The sequence below is a fragment of the Mobula hypostoma genome, chromosome 25, assembly GCF_963921235.1.
Source record: "Mobula hypostoma chromosome 25, sMobHyp1.1, whole genome shotgun sequence".
In the NCBI taxonomy this organism is placed as follows: domain Eukaryota; kingdom Metazoa; phylum Chordata; class Chondrichthyes; order Myliobatiformes; family Myliobatidae; genus Mobula; species Mobula hypostoma.
This window is the reverse complement of record NC_086121.1, coordinates 8,994,827-9,015,977: the sequence shown is the minus strand read 5'-3', so window position 1 is coordinate 9,015,977 and position 21,151 is coordinate 8,994,827. Positions and strand designations below refer to the sequence as shown.

Here is a 21,151-nt window from a genome sequence, read left to right as displayed (position 1 = left end):
TATTTAGAGATACAGCATGGCACAGGCCCTACTAGCCTGACAAGCCACACCACCCAGTGACCCACTTACCTAACCCTAGCTTAATCACAGGACAATTTTCAATGACCAGTTAACCTACTAACTGATTGGTCTTTGGACTGTGGGAAGAAACCCTAGCACCCGGAGGAAACCCAAGCATTCACAGGGAGGAATGTACAAACTCCTTACAGATGACGTCAGAATTAAGCTCCAGTGCTCCAAGCTGTAATAGCATACCGCTAACTGCTATGCTACCGTGCAAGACGGGTAGTTATGGGAAGGGGTACCATGCTTTGGGCAGACGATCTCGGCACCACCTCAAATGCCATTCCTTGGCCCACATCTCAAGAATCAGTGCATCTGCACAATTCCTTTGGGGGGAAAAGCATGAAATATCATCTGTGTCACACACAAGCATTGACAGAATCTCTCGTGTTTAAAATATCACCTGCAGTTTCTCAATTTTGATTTGCAGGAACCCCTCAATCCTGCAGGCAGAAGAGTGAAATACAGCCCTTGTAATTTTGTATCCTATCCTATGTATGGACTTAAATAACTTAATCCACAAAGGGGCAAAGTCTCTCATTAATAATAAATTACAAGTGACGGGAAATATTGTCTTTGCTTTCCATTGAACTGAAATCTTGTAGTGAGTTTCCTCATCAACAGACTGCAAGGTGACGTCTCCCGTTGCTGTGGCAAAGTACCAATGGCAGCAAGTGCATCACTTGAAGAGTTTGTTTCGCACACAATGTGCAGAACATTTCAGTACGGTCCTACCTGCAGTACCACGAGGTGGGTGGCGGGGAAAGGAGAGGCTACTGAAGATGTCTGCTGCAAAACGCAGGAACATCTGAATCCCAAAACTGCACCCTTTATTCAATAAGATGCTGCAATAAGCCACTTGCAGAGATGCACCTGCTGGGTTAGTAATGGTCCACTAACACAGAGTGATGTTTGTAATTAGGAGGGTGTGAATGGAATACTTTAACGCCAATTAAACCAGTTACCTGCCAGAATAAAGCCATATGTATCGTACTGCAAGGATGCACCCCGACAGTTCTGATTGGTGCTTGTATAGAGGGGATTATTAGGATAATAAACCACCATCATCCCTGCTGCATAAAATTTCTGATGATCGAGATCATGCTTCATTTAAAAAGAATGCCAGAAATAATGATCCAAACAGGGCGCTGGTTACGATAATTCCAATTGCTGTTTCTTAAAGTGGCAAGGAATGATTTTAAAAAAAACATAACAAGCAGACTTCAAACTCTTCATCTTCCAAGGTCACCTGGCAGATTTTAAGAGGATGATCAGGTGTAATACCATCTGGAGATCTGAACTGATGTGTCTTACAAAAAGAACAGAAATACAAAAGACAGACAGACACACACACACACACACACACACACACAGACACAAAGGACCTACCACCTGAGGTTCATTTTTGGATACGAATCAGGTTATGGGTCTGAATTCAGTTTCATGCCGGGTTCCAAAACTAAGCCCCTTACTTCATTCACCAATTACACACCCTGTCAGCTCTCAGCAAGTCCTACTGCATGAAATACATGCTGGGTTTTATGAACCATTAGAACATTTGCTTTCTGACAAGATAAAATCTGAAATAACTATGGGGCAGCCCTTTTCAGTTTAATGACACGAAAAGAAACGGAGTCAGAAAATGTCTTGGGCAGGCTGAACGGTAGAATGACAAGTCTACACCAAACCAGGAGCTGCACATTATTAAATGCAAGGAAAAATGGTTGTCATTAAAGTACTTTTTATTATGTTAAATGCAAGGGAAAATGGTAGTTATGAAAATTTTCTAAAATTATTAAATGCAAGGGAAAATGGTAGTTATTACATTTTTCTAAAATTATTAAATGCAAGGGACAATAAGTTATTAATGATTTTTATTAATTATTAAATGCAAAGGTGAATGGTAACACCAATCATTTTTTCTTAAATTTAAGAGGTTTTACAATGCATGCTCTGAACTAATCCTGCCTGGAAGTTGGTGACCAGTGGCGCTTTGCAGAAATCTGTTCCGGGACCCCTGCTCTTTATGATTTATTTTATAAATGACTTCGATAAGGAAATGGAAGGGTGGGTGAGAAAGTCGGCAGATGACACAAAGGTTGGTGTTATAGTGGATAGTATTTAAGATTGCTCTAGGTGACCGAATGCGCAGCTGGGCTGAGAAGTGGCAGGTGGAGTTGAACCTGGAAAAATGTGAAGTGACTCACTTTGGAAGATCGAACTTGGAGGCAAAGTACAGAGTTAATGGCAGTATGTTTAGCAGCGTAGAGGAACAGCAGAATCTTGAAGACTACATAGAGATTTCTAACAGATGCCGTGCAAGTTAATAGGTGGTTAAGAAGGCATATGGAATGTTGGCCTTCATTAGTCAGGGGATTGAGTTCAAGAGCCGCGAGGTAATGTGGCAGGTCTGTAAAACACTGGCTAGACCACACTTGGAATACTGAGCTCAGTTCTGGTCCCCTCATCATAGGAAGGATGTGGAAGCGTTGGAGAGGGTGCAGAGGAGGTTTACCAGAATGTGTCCTGGATTAGAGAGCACGTCTTATGAGGAAAGGTTGAACAGGCTCGGGCTTTTCTGCTTGGAGTGAAAGACGATAAGAGGTAACTTGACAGAGGCGTAGAAATTGATCAAACACAGATAGCCAGAGACTCTTCCCAGGGCAGAAATGGCTACTGCGAGAGGGCATAATTTTAAGGTGATTGGAAGAAAGTAGAGAGGGAATGTGAGAGGTGAGCTGTTTTACACTGAGTGGTGGGTATGTGGAACTCCCTGCCCAGGGGTGTTAGTAAAGGTAGGTACAATAGGATGTTTAAGGGACTCGTAGATACTATATGTATAGAATGTATATGAAAGGGAAATGGAGGGCAATGTGGGAGGGAATTGATCTTGGAGTAGGTTAAAAAGTCAGCACAACATTGTGGGCCCGACGAGCCTGTACTGAGCTGCAGGTTCTATGTTCTGACGGAAGGAATCAAACATCAGAGCAAAATTAGACCATTCAGCCAATAGAACCAGCTCCTCCATTTGATCCCGGATGATTTATTATCCCTCTCAAGCCCGTTCTGCTGCCCTCTCCCTGTAACCTTTGAGGCACTTACTAACCCAAACCCTCTCAACTTCCACTTCAAATAACCCCAATTACTTCTCCGAAGTAAAATTCATACAAAAATAAAGTTCACCCAGGGTGGGGGTCCAGATGCTGCACTCTGGGGCAACAAACAACGAGCTGTAGGAACTCAGTAGTACGTGTTGTCGGTGTGGGGGGGTAGAGGGGAGGAATTGTCGAGGTATCAGGTTGAAACTCTTCATTAGGACTGAAGTGTCGACAGATCCCCTCCCTCCACAATTGCTGCTCGACCTGCAGACTCTTTGTTACCCAGGGTGGTTCAGCTCTGGAGTTGTGACCATCACCCATCCTCTGAGATCAGAAACAGCAAACGCCCTTTATTTGCTCAACCTCATCTCCGTCCGCCACTTGCTTTCCCATTTGTTAATTTCAGTGGACGTGCTTCTGATCTGCATCAACTGCAGTTACATTAAACAGGGCTGATCAATTCTAATCAGATGAAACGTTGTCTGAGATGAATACCAGCAACGGTACCAAAGGCACTAACAATTTCTATCCACTACAGAGCATTAATCCACACTGGTATAAATAGATATCATTCTGTCTAGGAGGGCTTAGCCATGGGATAAAGGAACTACCACAAAAAACTGGAACGGCAAATTTCATATGCAAGTACTGGCGACTCTTTGCGTGCAGCTCCAAATGGGTGTCATCAAATATTCCCGTTTAGGATCACTACAGCTGAAAGACACAGTCACGGCTACGTCTACATTTTTTTCTCATTGTAATTTAGTTTTTTTTTATTATTATGTATTGCTGCAGCAAAACAACAAATTTCACAACATATGCCAGTGATATCAAACCCAATTCTGATTTCTCAACCATCAAGTGCAGTTGATGCAGAGAATTATGTACATTAAAGGCTGGGATAGATTCTCAGACTACAGGGAATCAAGGGTTGGGCAAGGAAATCGAGATGAAAACAATGATCAGGTCAGATGTAATCCGATTCTTTGACAGAACAGGCTGCAGAAATCGTTCGGCTTGCTCTTAATATTATTTAAGGAAAGAAAAACTGCAGGGCACTGAAAATCTGAAATAACAGCAGTAATTGCTCACAATTATCAACAGCTGAGGTAGCATGTGCGAAGAGAGAAATGATAATTTATCACTTGAATGATGACATTTTATCAGAGAGATATTAGCTTCTCTTTCACATCTACATCAAAATACAAGACCATAGGACCACTCGGAGCAGAATTAGGCCACTCGGCCCATCAAGTCTACTCTGCTATTCTATCATGGCTGATGTATTATCCCTCTCAACTCCATTCTCCTGCCTTCTCCCCATAACCTTTGACACCCTGACTAATCAAGAACCTATCAACCTCCGCTTTAAATATACTCATTGACTTGGCCTTCAGACGAATTCAACAGATTCTCCACCCTCTGGCCAAAGAAATTCCACCCCATCTCTGTTCTAAATGGATGTCCCTCTATTCTGAGACTGTGCCCTCCAGTACTAAAATCCCCCATCGTAGGAAACATCCTCCCACATCCACTGACTCTAGGCCTTTCAATATTCAATACACCTCAGTGAGATTCCACCTTATTCTTCTAAACTCCAGCAAGTACAGGCCTAGAGCCATCAAACACCCATCATATGTTAACCCTTTCATTCTTGAAATCATTGCCATGAACCTCCTCTGGACCCGCCCCAATACCAGCACATCTTTTTCTTAGAAAAGGGGCCCTAAACTGTTCACTACACTTCAAGTGCGGTCTGACCAGTGCTTTATAAAGCCTCAACATTACATCCTTGCTCTCACATCTAGTCCTCTTGAAATGAATGCTAATGTTGCATTTGACTTCCTTACTACTAATCCAACCTGCAAGTGAACATTCAGGTAATCCTGCATGAGGACTCTCAAGTACCTTTGCACCACTGATCTCAGAATTTTTTGTTTAGAAAATAGACTGTTTTATTGCATCTGCCAAAGTGCATGACCGACACTATATTCCATCTGCCACTTCTTTACCTCTTCTCCCAATCTGTCTAAGTCCTTATGCAGACTCCATGCTTTCTCAACACTACCTGCCCCTCCACTGATCTTTGTATCACCTGCAAACTTTGCCACAAAGCCACCAATTCTATCATCCATCGTTGATATATAACGTGAAAAGAAGTGGTCCCAATACTGACCCCTGCAGAACACCAGCAGTCAACCAAAATAGACCGCATTCTGATATGTCTATCCACGGCCTCCTCTACTGTAAAGATGAAGCCACACTCAGGTTGGAGGAACAACACCTTATATTCCATCTGGGTAGCCTCCAACCTGATGGCATGAACATTGACTTCTCAAACTTCTGCTAATGCCCCAACTCCCCCTCGTACCCCATCCATTATTTATCTATATACACACATTCTTTTTCTCTCTCTCTTTTTTCTCCCTCTGTCCCTCTCACTATACCCCTTGCCCATCCTCTGGGTTTCCCCCCCCTCCCACTTTTCTTTCTCCCTAGGCCTCCTGTCCCATGATCCTCTCATATCCCTTTTGCCAATCAACTGTCCAGCTCTTGGCTACATCCCTCCCCCTCCTGTCTTCTCCTATCATTTTGGATCTCCCCCTCCCCTTCCCACTTTCAAACCTCTTACTAGCTCTTCTTTCAGTTAGTCCTGATGAAGGGTCTCAGCTCAAAACGTCAACTGTACCTCTTCCTAGAGATGCCTGGCCTGCTGCGTTCACTAGCAACTTTGATGTGTGTTGCCCCACCATATTCGCACTCTTTGCCTCCTGCCAGTCAGCCAATCCTCTATCCATGCTAATATCTTTCCGGTAAAACCATGGACTCTTAACTTGTTAAATAGCCTCACGTGCAGCACCTTGTCAAAGGCCTTCTGAAAATCCAAGAAAGCAATACCCACTGACTCTCCTTTGTCTATTCTGCTTGTTATTTCTTCAAAGATTTCCTACAGATTTGTCAAACAGGATTTCCTCTTAAGGAAAGCACGCTGACATTTGCCCACTGTATCATACATCTCCAAGTACCCTGAAACCGCACTCGTAATAATGGATTTCAACATCTTTCCAACCACTGATGTCAGGCTAACTGACATGCAGTTTCCTTCCTTCTGCTCACCAGTCCCTGGTAATATAGCGATTCTTGAAAGATCACTACTACTGCCTCCACAATCTCTTCAGCTACCTCTGTCAGAACCTTGGCGTGCAGTCCATCTGGTCCAGGTGACTTGTCTACCTTCAGATCATTCAGCTTTCCAAGCACCTTCTCCTTTGTGACAGCAATGGCACTCACTTCTGCCCCGACACGCTCGCATTTCTAGAATTCTGCTAGTGTCTTCCACAGTGAAGACTGACACGAAGTACTTAAGTTCATCCCCCATTACTACCTCTCCAGCATCATTTTCCAGCTGTCTACTCTTGCCCCTCTTTTACTCTTTATATATCTGAAAAAACCTTTGATGTCCTCTTTGTTATTACTGGCCAGATTATCTTCATATTTCTTTTTTTTTGTTACCTTCTGTAGGTTTTTAAAAGCTTCCCAATCCTTTAACTTTCCACTGATTTTTGCTATATTATATGCCTTCTCTGCTGCCTTTGACTTCCCTTGTCAGCCACACTTGCCTCATTCTCCCTTTAGAATACTTCTTCACCAGATCATACGAACTCCTTACAGACCGTGATGGGAATTGAACCCCGATGGCTGGTGTTGTAAAGCGCTGTGCTAAAACAATGCACTGCTTGTGCCACCCTCAAATAGAATACAGGCTACAGTACAATTCAGAAGCAAGGATAGGCCTCAAGCTGCGGTGTCGCCTGGTTACAGCCACCCAGGAGAGAGGCGTCAGAGTCGGTGCGCTTCACTGGAGGTGGTGTGGCGTGGCGTCCAAGCTGGAGTTGGTGCTGCCCCCTAGTGTTCACTTGGCAGCTGTACTCAGTTCAACTCCAGATTTCTACAACATTCAAGCACTCAGAGCCTTGGACTATATTTTTTTTAACGTGACTCTAGTTTACTGATATCTTATAGGCGTGTTGCGCTGTGTGTGACTGTTATTGTGTTGCACCCTGGCTCCGCAGTAACTCTGTTTTGTTGTCAGTTTTCATGGGTATTCGTGTGTGGTTGAATGATAATTAAACTTGAATTCATAACAACAGAACTTGTTGTCATTGTGACTCAAAATGCAGCCACCAAAACGTAACAGGGATTGACAATGAACCCTCTGCTGTGTTTGACAGTCAGGACAGCCCTGCCTCCGAGGTATGAAATGCTTAACTCATCACAGCATGGCAGGACCACATGCTTAATCTGATCCGTTTACCATGCAATCTCTCAGTTTCAGTGTGCAACTCGTGCTGATCCTCTCCTCTAACCCAGATGTCACTTAACTCCAGCAAGAATACTTCTGCTGCTTGACGTAGCTATTGAAAGGGGGAAGGAGCTCAGTGGGACTGGGAAGGAGTTTGTTGGAAAGAGGCAATTCGCTGGAGAAGTGGAGGGCTAAAGATGGTGTCTCTGTACATAGAGTACACCCGTTTCAATTAATTGACAAAGTAATCAAGTTTTTAGTTGAAAAGTTGTCTATTATTTCGTATGCAACTTTCTTTAACAAAATATAAAAATTTCTCTGCAACATTTAATATTTTTTTGGAAAATGAATGTTTGAAAATCTAAAATTTGCTCTTTCCTACTGCACAGGAATGTAGAAGAGAAAAAATAAAATAGTTACTTTGCCCAAGCAGTCAGGCTGATCAACACTTCTACTCTCTAACCTACCCCACCACATCCCCAATCACAACTATTTTACAATTTCCTGTCAGTCACCTTATGTGCAGTCACTCCTGTACCTAGCGTCACTTTATGATCATACAATCAATGTATACAAGTTATCTTATGCATTTATATTTATTATGGCTTTTTTTTATCTTGTGCTTTATTTTGTGCTGGAGTAACAATTATTTTGTTCTCCTTTATATTTGCATTAAACAATCTTGAATTAAACCTTAGTGTCCACGTCTCTGTGTCCGTGGGACAACGCAGTCTCGTGTTATCTTGGACTTCCTTGCCACTAGACCAAAACCTCACTCTGTCAAGAGCTTCTAGGAGCTAGTTTGGAATAGCTGTCTTACAGTATGTCACACAAAGGCAGCCGGGAAATGGAATGTATGTCTTAGATTCTGCGGGAACATCTCAGAGATAAGTTGGTAATCCATTGCATCTTCTACTCCAGCCAGTTGTCCAGGTTGTCCTCTCCATACCCGTCTGAGCGAGACTCTTGGGATGTAACGCATCGCAGCCAAGCTCTATTGCCTGTCCAACCCTTTTTGATATGACAATGCATCCATTCCAAATACTAGTCAAGTATATCTTTGAACTGTATGCAACCCTTGGCAATCTTTCTTAAGGAGACCAATAATGCCCCTGGTTAATGTAAGGGTTTACGAAGAATTTTCCAACATCATAAACACGAGATTCTGCAGATGCTGGAAATCCAGAGTAACACACACAGAATACTGGAGGAACTCAGCAGGTCAGGCAGCACCTATGGAGAGGAATAAAGAGTTGACATTTTGGGCTGAGACCTTTCATCAGGGAGTGTGAAGGAAGGGGGAAGAAGTCCGAATAATGAGGTATGGGGAGAGAAAGGAAGTCAAGCTGGCAGGTGATAGGTGAGACAGGTGAGGGGGAAGGTTCGGGGAGAACATCAGCTGCATATTCCCTTCCGTAGATGCTGCCTGACTTGCTGAGTTCTTCCAGCAGTTTGTCTGCGTATAGTACATCATGCATTTCCTACAAGTATTAAGTGCAAGAAGCTTTCCGTTAAAATCGCATTTTGACTTTGAAAACAAGATTGAGAACTCTGCACAAAAAATGCTCATTATAACCGATCCAAATTAAGGTCTACTGTCTATTAGGAGTATCTTGATGCAAAGCGGGTGGGGGTGAGGGGGTGGGGGGGGGGTTAATCCTTTTGCTGCTGCTTATGTGAAGGGAGGGTGGGGGGGGGGCTTCGATGTTTCTATTGTTCCAGTGAATTTCTTTGTTTTGTGGAATTTCAGGTTGTATACATATTCTGATATTGAAACCTTGCAGCAGTACGGTTGATATATAAAAATGCGTAATTAAGCACATACCTTCAAACGTTCAATGGCCTCTTCACCACCTGGAGTTGACATTATTCTCTCCTGTAGGCTGGTCACTGACTGAATCGCGGCCTGGCTGCTCAGCGAAGTCGAAGAAGGTGACGCTGTTAGAGAGCCCACAGGCGCTGTGGAGAAATGGCCAGGCCTTTGATTTCCTGAAGCTAGTTTGTACTTATGGTTACTGTTCTGTATTTCCTTCAAATCTGAGTGAGAGAAGAAGCGAGCCAAGGGAAAATGGGGGAAAAAAACAGAGGAGAAAGAGGAAAGGAAGATATAAGACACACGAGGCAGGGTTACAGAATGGGCTTGGACACTTGATGGTAGTTTTAAAACATTGCACTTTAATTTCGATAGGGACGAGACATACAATCTTAAACACATTATCAGAATTAGTGTACTTCCAGCACCTTAAAATTTCAATTTATCAAATTCCTTGACCCAAAAGAATGACATTTTGTCACTGATATTCAGATGTCAATGGAAGACAAAGGTCAAAAGGTATTTGGAGATACAGTACATCTACTTGGACTTTAAAACCACCATCAGTGTTCTACCAATGACCATAAGGAAACAGTGGAACAGGTTGTGGTTATATTCATATTCAATAAGGGGATCAGCAAAGCATTTGGCTTCAGCAAAGAAAGTAATTACGCGTGCACTTACAACACAGACATCTCACTCCCCCACACAAAGCTTTACAAAAACGACTTTTATGCTGAAAGCAACAAACGCATTTGATCAAAACGGCCAAGTAAACTGATATCATAAATCTGGCATCAAATCATTCCACAGTGCGCAGGGTCAGAGATGCAGGAACGGATTTGTTCTGTTGTACAGGCAACCGGTTTGGAAGGAACAGACCAACACAGCTGAAGCCCTGGGAGAGGGTCTAATCAGATTGTCCGTACTCCCTCGGCCAAAGAAGGCATGTCCTTGTTAAATGTGGACTCTGAATGTCTGATATGCAAGACCAGCTACAAACCTCTCCACTTACTGTTCTGGGTTCTCTTCCTGACCGATCCCCTACCCACTTTCGATTATCTGTACCTGCCATACTTCATGTACCTCAAATTGCGTTTTTTTTGTGTCAACAACAGGAGGCAGCCTGTAAGTGTTGTCATGCTTCCAGTGCCAGCAACTCCCTAACCCTTACTGATCCAAACACGTTTGGAATGTGGGAGGAAACCGGAACACCCAGGGGAAACCCAGTCGCAGGGATGATATACAGGCAGCAGCAGGAATTGAACCCTGATCACTGATGCTGTGATAATGTTACACTAACTGCTGCCTTACCACATACATTGGTCAGTGCCATGACCAGACTCTCAGGCTAACAATCTGTAAATGCGGACTCCCACGTGAAAGATGAAGGCGAACAAGCATTCAGCTCCAGGTCTATTGTTCAGCAACTTCCTCTGCTCCAGGGAAGGGCCTTGCTGAACTATTAATTCTGTTTCTCTCCCCACTGTGCCACCTGACCTGATGAGTACTTTCAGCGAATTCCATTTTTCATTTGTCATCATCTACTGCAGAGATTCCCAACTTGGGGTCCACAGACCCCTTGTTTAATGAACACACATCAAAGTTGCTGGTGAACGCAGCAGGCCAGGCAGCATCTCTAGGAAGAGGTGCAGTCGACGTTTCGGGCCGAGACCCTTCGTCAGGACTAACTGAAGGAAGAGTTAGTAAGAGATTTGAAAGTGGGAGGGGGAGGGTGAGATCCAAAATGATAGGAGAAGACAGGAGGGGGAGGGATGGAGCCAAGAGCTGGACAAGTGATTGGCAAAAGAGATATGAGAGGATCATGGGACAGGAGGCCCAGGGAGAAGGAAAAGGGGGAGGGAACCAGAGGATGGGCAAGGGGTATAGTCAGAGGGACAGAGGGAGAAAAAGGAGAGTGAGAGAAAGAATGTGTGTATAAAAATAAATAAGGGGTACGAGGGGGATGCTGCCTGGCCTGCTGCGTTCACCAGCAACTTTGATGTGTGTTGCTTGAATTTCCAGCATCTGCAGTATTCCTGTTGTTTGTCCTTGTTTAATGAGTTGGTCCATGGCATAAAAACAGTTGGGAACCCCTGATCTAGGGAATCAATATCTATCTGGATTTGTTTTACACTGGATTTGCTTCCTCACCAACATTGCATACACGCCTCCCAGGAAGATGTAACTAGCATATTAAACAGAAAAATACCAAACACTTAAATAGATCAAGTAATTACAGGGTGTGTTCAACATACCTTTATAAAAAAAAGGCCTACAACAATCAAGTTGTCTTTATAATTGCCTGGGAGCAAACTACAACTGGATTGGACATTAAAAATTCAATAAAGCCGATTTCAACAAGAAGGAATTATTGATATTTTTGGCTCAATGCTGTCACTATTGAAAGAACTTTAGTATCTAGCACATTAACCTACTGCAATATTCCATAACGCATTTCTGTTGCAATAGCAAGCTTAACAATTATGTACCTGTAACCGATCTTTTAAGGAAGGAATCAATTCAAACTAACACCTAGAAGCACAGTAGCTGCAGCAATAATTCAGGCCTATGTTTTTCATAGTGGAGTCACGGAGTTAGAGGAAGGCAGCACAGAAACAGGCCATTCGGCCTATCTAGTCTGCGCCGAACCACTTAAACTGCCTACTCCCATCAACCTGCATCAGAACCATAGCCCTCCATACTCCTACTATCCACATACCAATCCAAACTTTGCTTAAACATGAAATTGAGCTCGCATGGACCGCTTGTTTCACACTCTCACGCCCCTCTGAATGAAGAAGTCTCCCCTCAAACTTTTCATCCTTCACCCTTAACCCATGACCTCTGGTTGTAGTCACACCCAACCTCAGTGGAAAAAGCCTGCTTGCATTTACCCTAACCATGCCCCTCATTATTAGTAAACCTCTATTTTCTAATTACTTACACAGGAAAATGTCTAAACCCCCACCATCCAGGCCACACTCTCTTCTCACTGCTGTCATTGGGAAGGAAGTTCAGGAGCCTCAGGTTCCGCACCAGCAGATTCAGGAACGGTTATTTGCCCCTCAACCACCAGGCTCCAGAAACAGCATGAATAACCTAAACTCTGAACTGACTCCACAACCTACACACTCACTTTCAAGGAATCTACAACTCATGTTCTCAGTATTTATTTCGTTATTTGCACTCTTGTGACTTCTTTTGCACACAAGTTGTTTATCCGTCTTTGTGTGTAGATTTTCACTGACTCTATTGCATTTCTTGTTCTGCGGTGAGCGCCTGCAAGAAAATGAATCTCAAGGTAGCATATGGTGACATGCACGTACTTTAATTTGACTTTGAACTTTAACAATGACACCTGCATACAACAAAGCTGACCCAAGCCCATGACCATTAACAGGAGCTGCCACTGCTCTCTTTATAACCTCAGGCCTTACTGTCTGATTGCACTTCTATTCTTAATCCTTACTCTGTTGAGGACTTACCCATTTATTACAGGAGTGAGATATGCCAACTAGTGGAGTGGTGCTGCAGCAACAACCTGGCACTCAACGTCAGTAAGATGAAAGAGCTGATTGTGGACCTTAGGAAGGGCAAGACAAAGGAACACATACCAATCCTCATAGAGGGATCAGAAGTGGAGAGAGTGAGCAGCTTCAAGTTCCTGGGTGTCAAGATCTCTGAGGACTTAACCTGGTCCTAACATATCGATGTAGTTATAAAGAAGGCAAGACAGTGGCTATAGTTCATTAGGAGTTTGAAGAGATTTGGCATGTCAACAAATACACTCAAAAACTTCCATAGTTGTGAGAGCATTCTGACAGGCCGCATCACTGTCTGGTATGGAGGGGCTACTGCACAGGACTGAAAAAAGCTGCAGAAGGTTGTAAACCTAATCAGCTCCATCTTAGGCACTAGCCTACAAAGTACCCAGGATATCTTTAGGGAGCAGTGTCTCAGAAAGGCAGCGTCCATTATTAAGGACCTCCAGCACCCAGGGCATGCCCTTTTCTCACTGTTACCATCAGGCAGGAGGTACAGAAGCCTGAAGACACACACTCAGCTATTCAGGAACAGCTTCTTCCCCTCTGCCATCCAATTCCTAAATGGACATTGAACCTTTGGACACTACCTCACTTTTTAAAAAAAATATACAGTATTTCTGTTTTTGCACATTTTTAAAAATCTATTCAATATACGTAATTGATTTACTTGTTTATTTATTATTATTATGTTTTAGTTTATTTTTTTTTCCTCGCTGCTGGATTATGTATTGCATTGAACTGCTGCTGCTAGTTAACAAATTTCACATCACATGCCAGTGATAATAAACCTGATTCTGATTCTGATTCTGAGGGGGTAAATGACCAGGTGGGGGTGTGGTGGTCAGAGAAATCAATATTCATGGGAGGGGCAAAATGACCGGAGGGTTAGAGAAATCAATATTCGTGAGAGGGAGGAAATGACTGGAGGTTGGAGACGTCAATGTTCATAGGAGGGGGGAAATGACCAGATGGTTAGAGACATCAATTTTCATGGGGGGGGGGGGAATGACTGGAGGTCAGAGACGTCAATGTTCATGAGCGGGGGAAAATGACCAGAGGGTTAGAGAAATCAATATTCATGAGAGGGAAGAAATGACCAGAGGTTAGAGACATCAATGTTCATGGGAGGGGGAAAATGACCAGAGGGTTAGAGAAATCAATATTCATGAGAGGGAAGAAATGACCAGAGATTAGAGACATCAAAGTTCATGAGCGGGGGAAAATGACCAGAGGGTTAGAGAAATCAATATTCATGAGAGGGAAGAAATGACCAGAGGTTAGAGACATCAATGTTCATGGGAGGGGGAAAATGACCAGAGGGTTAGAGTCGTCAATGTTCATGCCATCAGGTTGGAGACTACACAAAGATTCCCAAAATTGTCTTGCGTATTCAGAGCTCAGAGTCCATGTACTTTCCTAGGCGCATTAAGATAAGATATTCTGGGAAAACTCATCCATACGTAAGTGAGATTCATTTATTTATCACATATACTGTACATGGAATCAACAGCTCAGCTCCTGTGCTACTGTGTTCTGGTGTGATGCCATCCATCTCTTAAGTCAATTAGTAAAATAAACGTGACCTGTTCATAACTGCATCAAAAAAAAAGACAGGGTGCAGCCAGAAGTTGGAAAGGCACTTACTGAGGTTGAAACGACACCCTGGCAACCTATGGCTTGTGTCTGTGCCATTCCAAAGAAAAGGAACCAAAGATCCACATATACCAAGGACACATTCCCATAATCCCCATTTACACCGCATATACTGGATATACTTAAAGCGGCAAGTCTCAGGAAATCTGTCTGGGTGTTTTCCAGAAAAATACGCCACAGATTTGGACATGCAAAGCTTGGGGTGGGCTGAAGCAGGGGCTGATTAAAAGCGGATTTGCAAGAGAATTAGAAAGTACCGACACACGTATACACACATTTGATTCCACTCCCAGAGTAATCATCGGGCATGGGGTCAACTGGAGGGATGCAGGAGAATGAGAAGGGTCAAAGTGCATTATCAAAACTCAGGCATATTTGCTTTTCTGTTAAACATTAGGCTGGTAAAAGACTTCACTGAAATTTAAAAGGTCATTTTCTTCCACATTGTAGAGATATATTCCATCCATCACTCTCAGGTTTTGGAAAATACAACAAACCAAAACCTCGCTCGTGGAATTTTGTTCTCGGTTCGGCACCCAAATTAACACCAAGGTTCTTGCTATGAAATAAATTTTTCCCCACCTTAAATGGGCTGCTGGAGCAAGATATTATAACAACCACGTTCTCACACTGATCTCATACTCATTAAAGAGTCACACAGTAAGGAAACAGGCCCTTCGGCCCAATTAGTCCATGCTAACCAAGGAGCTCTACTGACACTGTAAAACATAGGGGCAGAATTAGACATTTGGCCCATTAAGTCTGCCATTCCATCATGGCTGACTTACTATCCCTCTCAACCCCATTTTCCTGCCTTCTCTCCATAATCTTTGACACCCTTATTAATTAAGAACCTATCAACCTCTGCTTTAAATATACCCAGTGATTTGGCCAATGCTAGTCTCATATGCCGCATTTGACCCATATCTCTCTAAATCTTTCCTATCCATGCTTACCCCTGTACTTAATTACATTATGGCACTAAAGACCATTCAGCCCATTGGGCTGCCACAAGTTCACAACAGAGCGATCCCATTCCCCTGGAGTCCTAAAAATGATTCTCTCTCGCATCACCCGGCTCTCTGTGATTCTTTTGCCTCTTTAACACCAATAATTTTGCCAATTAACCTAGCAACACATGTTTTAAGAATGTGGGAGGAAATGCAGGGAAAACAACAGGGTGACAGGGAGAACATGAAAACTCCACACAGTAAGCATTCGTGGTCAGGATCAAACCAAGGTCACTGGAGCCTTGAAGCAGCAGCACCAATTCCCAGACCATTCAGCTGATATTACATTCATCGCCCCATGCAGGTACATTAAAGAATGGCTCTATCCTCATAATTGCATACATAAAACTAGCATTCACATCCTTTAATCCTGCAAAGCTTTTACAACCAATATCTCAAATTCTACAGAAAGAGCATTCCAGCATGTGAGAAACTCTTACAATTCTATCACACAAAGCAGGATGAAACTAAATAGGAACCATTTCTGAGATTCAAGCAGTATTTCATAAACATCAACCAGAAATCTATACACTGAAATTATCATACACTCTCCATACCCATATCTCGGCCACCAGCTTAAATCATTTATTTTGGTCCAAGTATCTAAAAGACCTCAATCTTTAGAGACGGTTTGCCTAGATTAGAGAGCATGTCTTATGAGGACAGGTTGATCGAGCTAGGGTTTTTCTTTTTGGAGTGAAGGAGGATGTGAGGTGTTTTGATAGAGGTGTACAAGAAGATGAGAGGCATCGATCGATGGACAGGCAAGTCACTTTTTCTCAGAGCAGAAATGGCTAATATGTGTGGGTGCGTGAAATATGCTGTCAGGGGTGGTGGGAGAGAGAGAGAGAGAGGGAGAGGGAGAGAGATACATTAGAGACATTTAAGAGACTCTTAGATAGGCACATGGATGACAGAACAAGGGAGGACTATTGTATTCGGGAGGAAAGGGTTAAATTGATCTTAGTGCAGGAAAAAGGGTCAGCACAACATGATGGGCTGAAGGGACTGCACTGTGTTGTAATGTTCTGTGTTCTACAGACAACTAAGATCTCTGTTAAATCAACTGTGCAAGATCTGAAACTGAAGATCACTCCCTTCGGAGAAAGCTCCAGTTCTTGACAAACGCTTCTGCAAATTTTGACAGAGAAAGTAAATCAGGAGAATTAATTTCTCCCGGCTTTAGTTTCAGGAGAATTGAATGGAGAGAGCTTCGATGATGCGCTGACTGATCAAATTCCTTGAAGCACTGCAGCAAGTCCTTGGGTTCCCATCACTCTCCAGCCCCTAATGAACTGCAGACAGCACAAACTCAACTGATAAAGGCATCATGTTATTTGATGGCCTCTGATCCGTAAATTGCCCCTGCTCACGAATGCTTAAAAAGGGAAAATACTCATGAAGCATTCCAGTCGTACTGTAATCAATTTTGAGGGGAAAATGAGGCTCAAAATTAATTTCACAAATAGATAAATAAGTAAATAACCTAGAAACAGAAATGGCCAAGATTACAGTGGTACAGACTTTTTAATCGTTTTGCACAACGATCCTTTCCAATGATGGACTCACACAAGAGCCGTGTAGAAAATGCTTTTATTTTGTTATTTCACCTACTAGAAGATAAAAATGTGCAAGTACTTACTAGAGAAGGGAAGGATTTGATCAGAAAATGTATTGACTTGAATAATGCAAGGTGATCCACATGCAAACACACAGAACACTGGAAGATTCTTGGATTATTTATTAAAGTTTAAATAGCAATCACTGAAAGAATTCCTGTAGCAGGCATGACTAAAAGGCAAACTGCAGAAAATCAGAGATGGTGACATTTAAATAAAAACTCCTTTGACACAGATCTATAATCTGTTTTACTGCCTGAAGCATTCTTCATGTACAGAACCAGCAGATATTCTATAATTATCAGGGATTTCTTCAGAGGTTATGTTTCATGTTTAATGTACTTACTGTCTAAGATATCTCCCAGGCCTTGAGAGCACAGCAAGTCCTTCAATCTCGTAACTTCATCCTTCAGTTCCCGGATAAGTTTTGCATTTGGATCCTCGTTAATGACTGCATTGCACTTTATCTGTTTTGCACGGTCGGCATACCTGAAAAATATAACACTGTGCGGTAAAGATTTGGACCACCATAGCACTGGACCTGTACTCACTGGAGTTCAGAAGAGAGAGAGATCTCACTGAAGCCTATCAATTATTAAAAGGCCTAGGTAGAATGGATGACAACTTTGACGTGATTCCTTAAAGTTGTTATAGCCAGGGGTGATAATGAGGACAAGCTCCCACTACCTATTAAATGCTCCCAATGGTGTGCGCCACAAATAGCCATGGTTGGCAGCTCATCTAGAAAGAGGAAACCTTTGATCTCAAACCTCCGCTGCTTTGTGGTTATACCTACTCACGGGGAAGGCTTCGGGAGTAAACCCAGAGGGAAAAATCCGGAGCTGGAGTTCCTAAGGCAGTCCTACATTGAGTTCAACACTGACTGGCAACTCCTGCGAAGCTGCTGGTACCAAACTGCAACAGTTCTGCTGCTCCTTTGGGTTCATCAGATGCGTGGAGAGGGGGAGCTTGCTACATGGGCAACAGCTTGCTCTCCATGTCGTACTACCCGGGCTTGTGTATCTAGACAGCTAGGATGCAACATCCATGGTCGACCCTGACTAATGGAAGCCTCATTCACTCAGAGTGGATGTGGAGAGGATGTTTCCTATAGTGAGAGAGTCTAGGACCAGAGGGCACAGCCTCAGACTAGAAGGACATCCCTTTAGAACAGAGATGAGGAATTTCTTTAGCCAGAGGATGGTGAATCTGTGGAAGTCATTGCCACAGACGGCTGTGGAGGCCATCATTGAGTATATTTAAAGCAGAGGTCGAAAGGTTCTTGATTCGTAAGGGTGTCAAAGGTTCTGGAGAGAAGGCATGAGAACGGGATTGAGAGAGATAATAAATCAGCCACGGTGGAATAGCAAGCAGATTCAATGGGCTGAATGGCCTTTTTCTGCTCCCATGTCTTTTGGTCTTATGGCGCCCTTCCGAATTTCCGTACACCTTGCATTTCCAAGTGCACCTACTGTTCCAGTGCAGGAATGAAACAGCAAAAGGCCTGGTAGTGTAATGCTCTGCAGTGCCAGCTGTAAGTTCGATTTCTGCTGCTTCTTTAAGGAGTTTGTACCTGCTCCCGGGGTCACCCCAGATGTCCTGGTTTCCTCCCACATTCTACACAGATGCACGTGTCTAGGTCAGTGAGTTGTTGGAGCCGGAAACGTGCCGACACTTGCCGGCTGTACCCAGCACAATCTTGATCGATTTGATTTGACACAAACGACACATTTCACTGTATGTTTTCAAGTATACGCGTTCACTATTGCACTATTTCTGCTCTCTTTTGCACTACTCAGTAGATTTTTGCAAAAATAATTTTTATTTTTTATAGTGTATTTTACGTATTGCAATGTACTGCTGTTGTAAAACAACAGATCTCACTGCATAGATCAGTGATAGCAAACCTGACTCTGAGTCACTGTAAGGACAGGCAACTGCATGAAGGCAGTGTTCACACTGAGATTAATTAATGACGGATATACCTTAAAGTGCTGAGAGTTTCATCGTAGTTGATGTCGGCTGGACTGAGAGCAGCAACCATTGCTGTCCGTGAATTTCCACCTAAGAGAAAAAAAAAACGCAATAAATAGCTATGTGTAGGTTATAACGTAGATAACATTGCATATCTTATGAGGAAAGGTTGAGTGAGCTAAAGCTTTTTTCTTTGGAGAGGATGAAAGCTGACTTGATGGGGGTGGTGGTGTGTGTGTGTGTGTGTGTATGTCTCTCTCTCTCTCTCTCTCTCTCTCTCACTCTCTCTCTATATACAAGATATAGACCATCGAGTCTGCTCCACCATTTCATCTTGGCTGATCCATTTCCCTCTCAGCCCTAATCTCCTTCATGCCCTGACCAACAAGAACCCATCGACCTGTCTTAAATATTTCCAATGACATAGCCTCCACAGCAACCTGGAGGATCTCTCGTGTCTATTAATCACTAAGCAAGTTTATTGAGAGAGTAGCCCTCCTCCACCCACCCACAGAACTGTACAAAAGTCTTAGCCACAGATATAGCTAGGATTGCCAAGACTTTTGCAAAGTATATAGTAATTTTCTGTGTTGCACTGTACTGCTGCTGCTAAAAAAAACAAATTTCATGACGTATTTGAGTGATGATTAACCTGATTCTAATACAGGTGTATTTTGTGTACTGAGAGTGGGAAGGGGATAATGGGAGAGGAATCATGTTTGGGAAAAGGGAAGGGAGAGGGGAAGGATCAGAGAGACATTCTGTAGTGATCAATAAACCAGTTGTTTGGAATCAAATGACCTTGGCAGGTGTCTCAGGGCTGGGTGTGTCTGCACCCACACCACCCTCCATCCCTGGCACTCCTCCTCTGCTAGCTGTCCCACACCCCTCCACCCTTGTCATTGCCAACAAACTTTGCCCCCACCTGATTTACCAACTTGCTCTCCACTCCACATTGACAAATATAGAACCGTGCAAAAGTCTTAGGCACCCTAGCTATATATCTATCTATATCTATCTCTACATCTCTCTCTTTCTATCTTTACATGTCTATATCTAACTATATCTAAATCTAATCTACATCTATCTCTATCTATCTATGTCTGTGACTTTTTATTCCCCTTCATAGATACTGCTGGACCTACTGATTCCCTCTAGTATTTTGTGTGTGTTGCTGCTGATAGATTAGAATGTAGAATCAGATTTATGGTAACATATTTAACCAAATCTCCTCGGGCTACACAGAACAAATGCCAGTGGTGTATATTAATAATTACAGGATGATTTATATCATTTGAGGAAATATAATTTTGTTGTCGCCTTACCCAAATTCTCTCTTAGAAGCCACGTCAGTACAGAGTCTCTGTATGGAATAAAGTCAGACTTCTTTTTCTTCTTATTCTGTTTAACATGAAAAATTTATTGTAAGCAGATCACTGGACCTTTCTGATGTGGGTTAGCTCGCTGTCTCTTTCGAACTGTTGCTTACTATCATACAGCCATGCAGATAATTTTATTATTGAAATAATATGTTTTCCGTGCAGGACGTGTCATGAGGATTCCTGATCTGTTATCGCCCCTTAACTGAATGCAAGGAAGGCCAAGGGAAAGTTATGGAGTCACACTGGGCCAGAGTGGGGCAAGGATGAAGATGTCCTTTCCTGACAGGGAAGGACAGTCCATTAATAAATACCAGGGAACACCATAACCAAATAAAGCACACAGTAAATTGTTGAGTTATTTTGGACTTTCTAAAAAATGCATTTTAAGCTAGTAAAAGAGGGATACAACATACGTCACATGTGACATGGACAAAGAACAACCCAGGCTACTTTTACACTACAGTGCCGAGGATAGCATATATATATATATATATAAATATATATGAATTACTGCACCTGCCACTTTCCAGTAACAGAGAGAATGATATTGAGACACACGACCTCTAATTTTACCACCCCCATAAATGAAGTATTCTTTTTACTTTATACTGAAATGATTCTACCAAGGAATAAATTGATAAAATAAATCAATTCCGTTCTCGGGCGTCAAGAGTCCTTTAGTCTCCAC

At 42.8% G+C, this 21,151-nt stretch overlaps 1 protein-coding gene across 11 annotated transcripts in view; it reads right to left on the bottom strand.

Moving 5' to 3' along the window:
• Window positions 1-21,151, bottom strand: part of kif1b (kinesin family member 1B) — a 275,068-nt gene that overhangs the window by 139,150 nt on the left and 114,767 nt on the right. For 4 of the 11 annotated variants that reach the window (XM_063033346.1, XM_063033347.1, XM_063033353.1 and 1 more), the window contains 5 exons: window positions 20,407-20,482; window positions 19,093-19,171; window positions 17,454-17,596; window positions 14,754-14,795; window positions 9,290-9,501 (listed from right to left, as the gene is read on the bottom strand). In XM_063033346.1, coding sequence (XP_062889416.1) covers window positions 9,290-9,501; window positions 14,754-14,795; window positions 17,454-17,596; window positions 19,093-19,171; window positions 20,407-20,482 — 552 coding nt within the window. The remainder of the gene's footprint in view (window positions 1-9,289; window positions 9,502-14,753; window positions 14,796-17,453; window positions 17,597-19,092; window positions 19,172-20,406; window positions 20,483-21,151) is intronic. The other 7 variants (XM_063033351.1, XM_063033352.1, XM_063033355.1 and 4 more) reach the window with 2 other exon arrangements.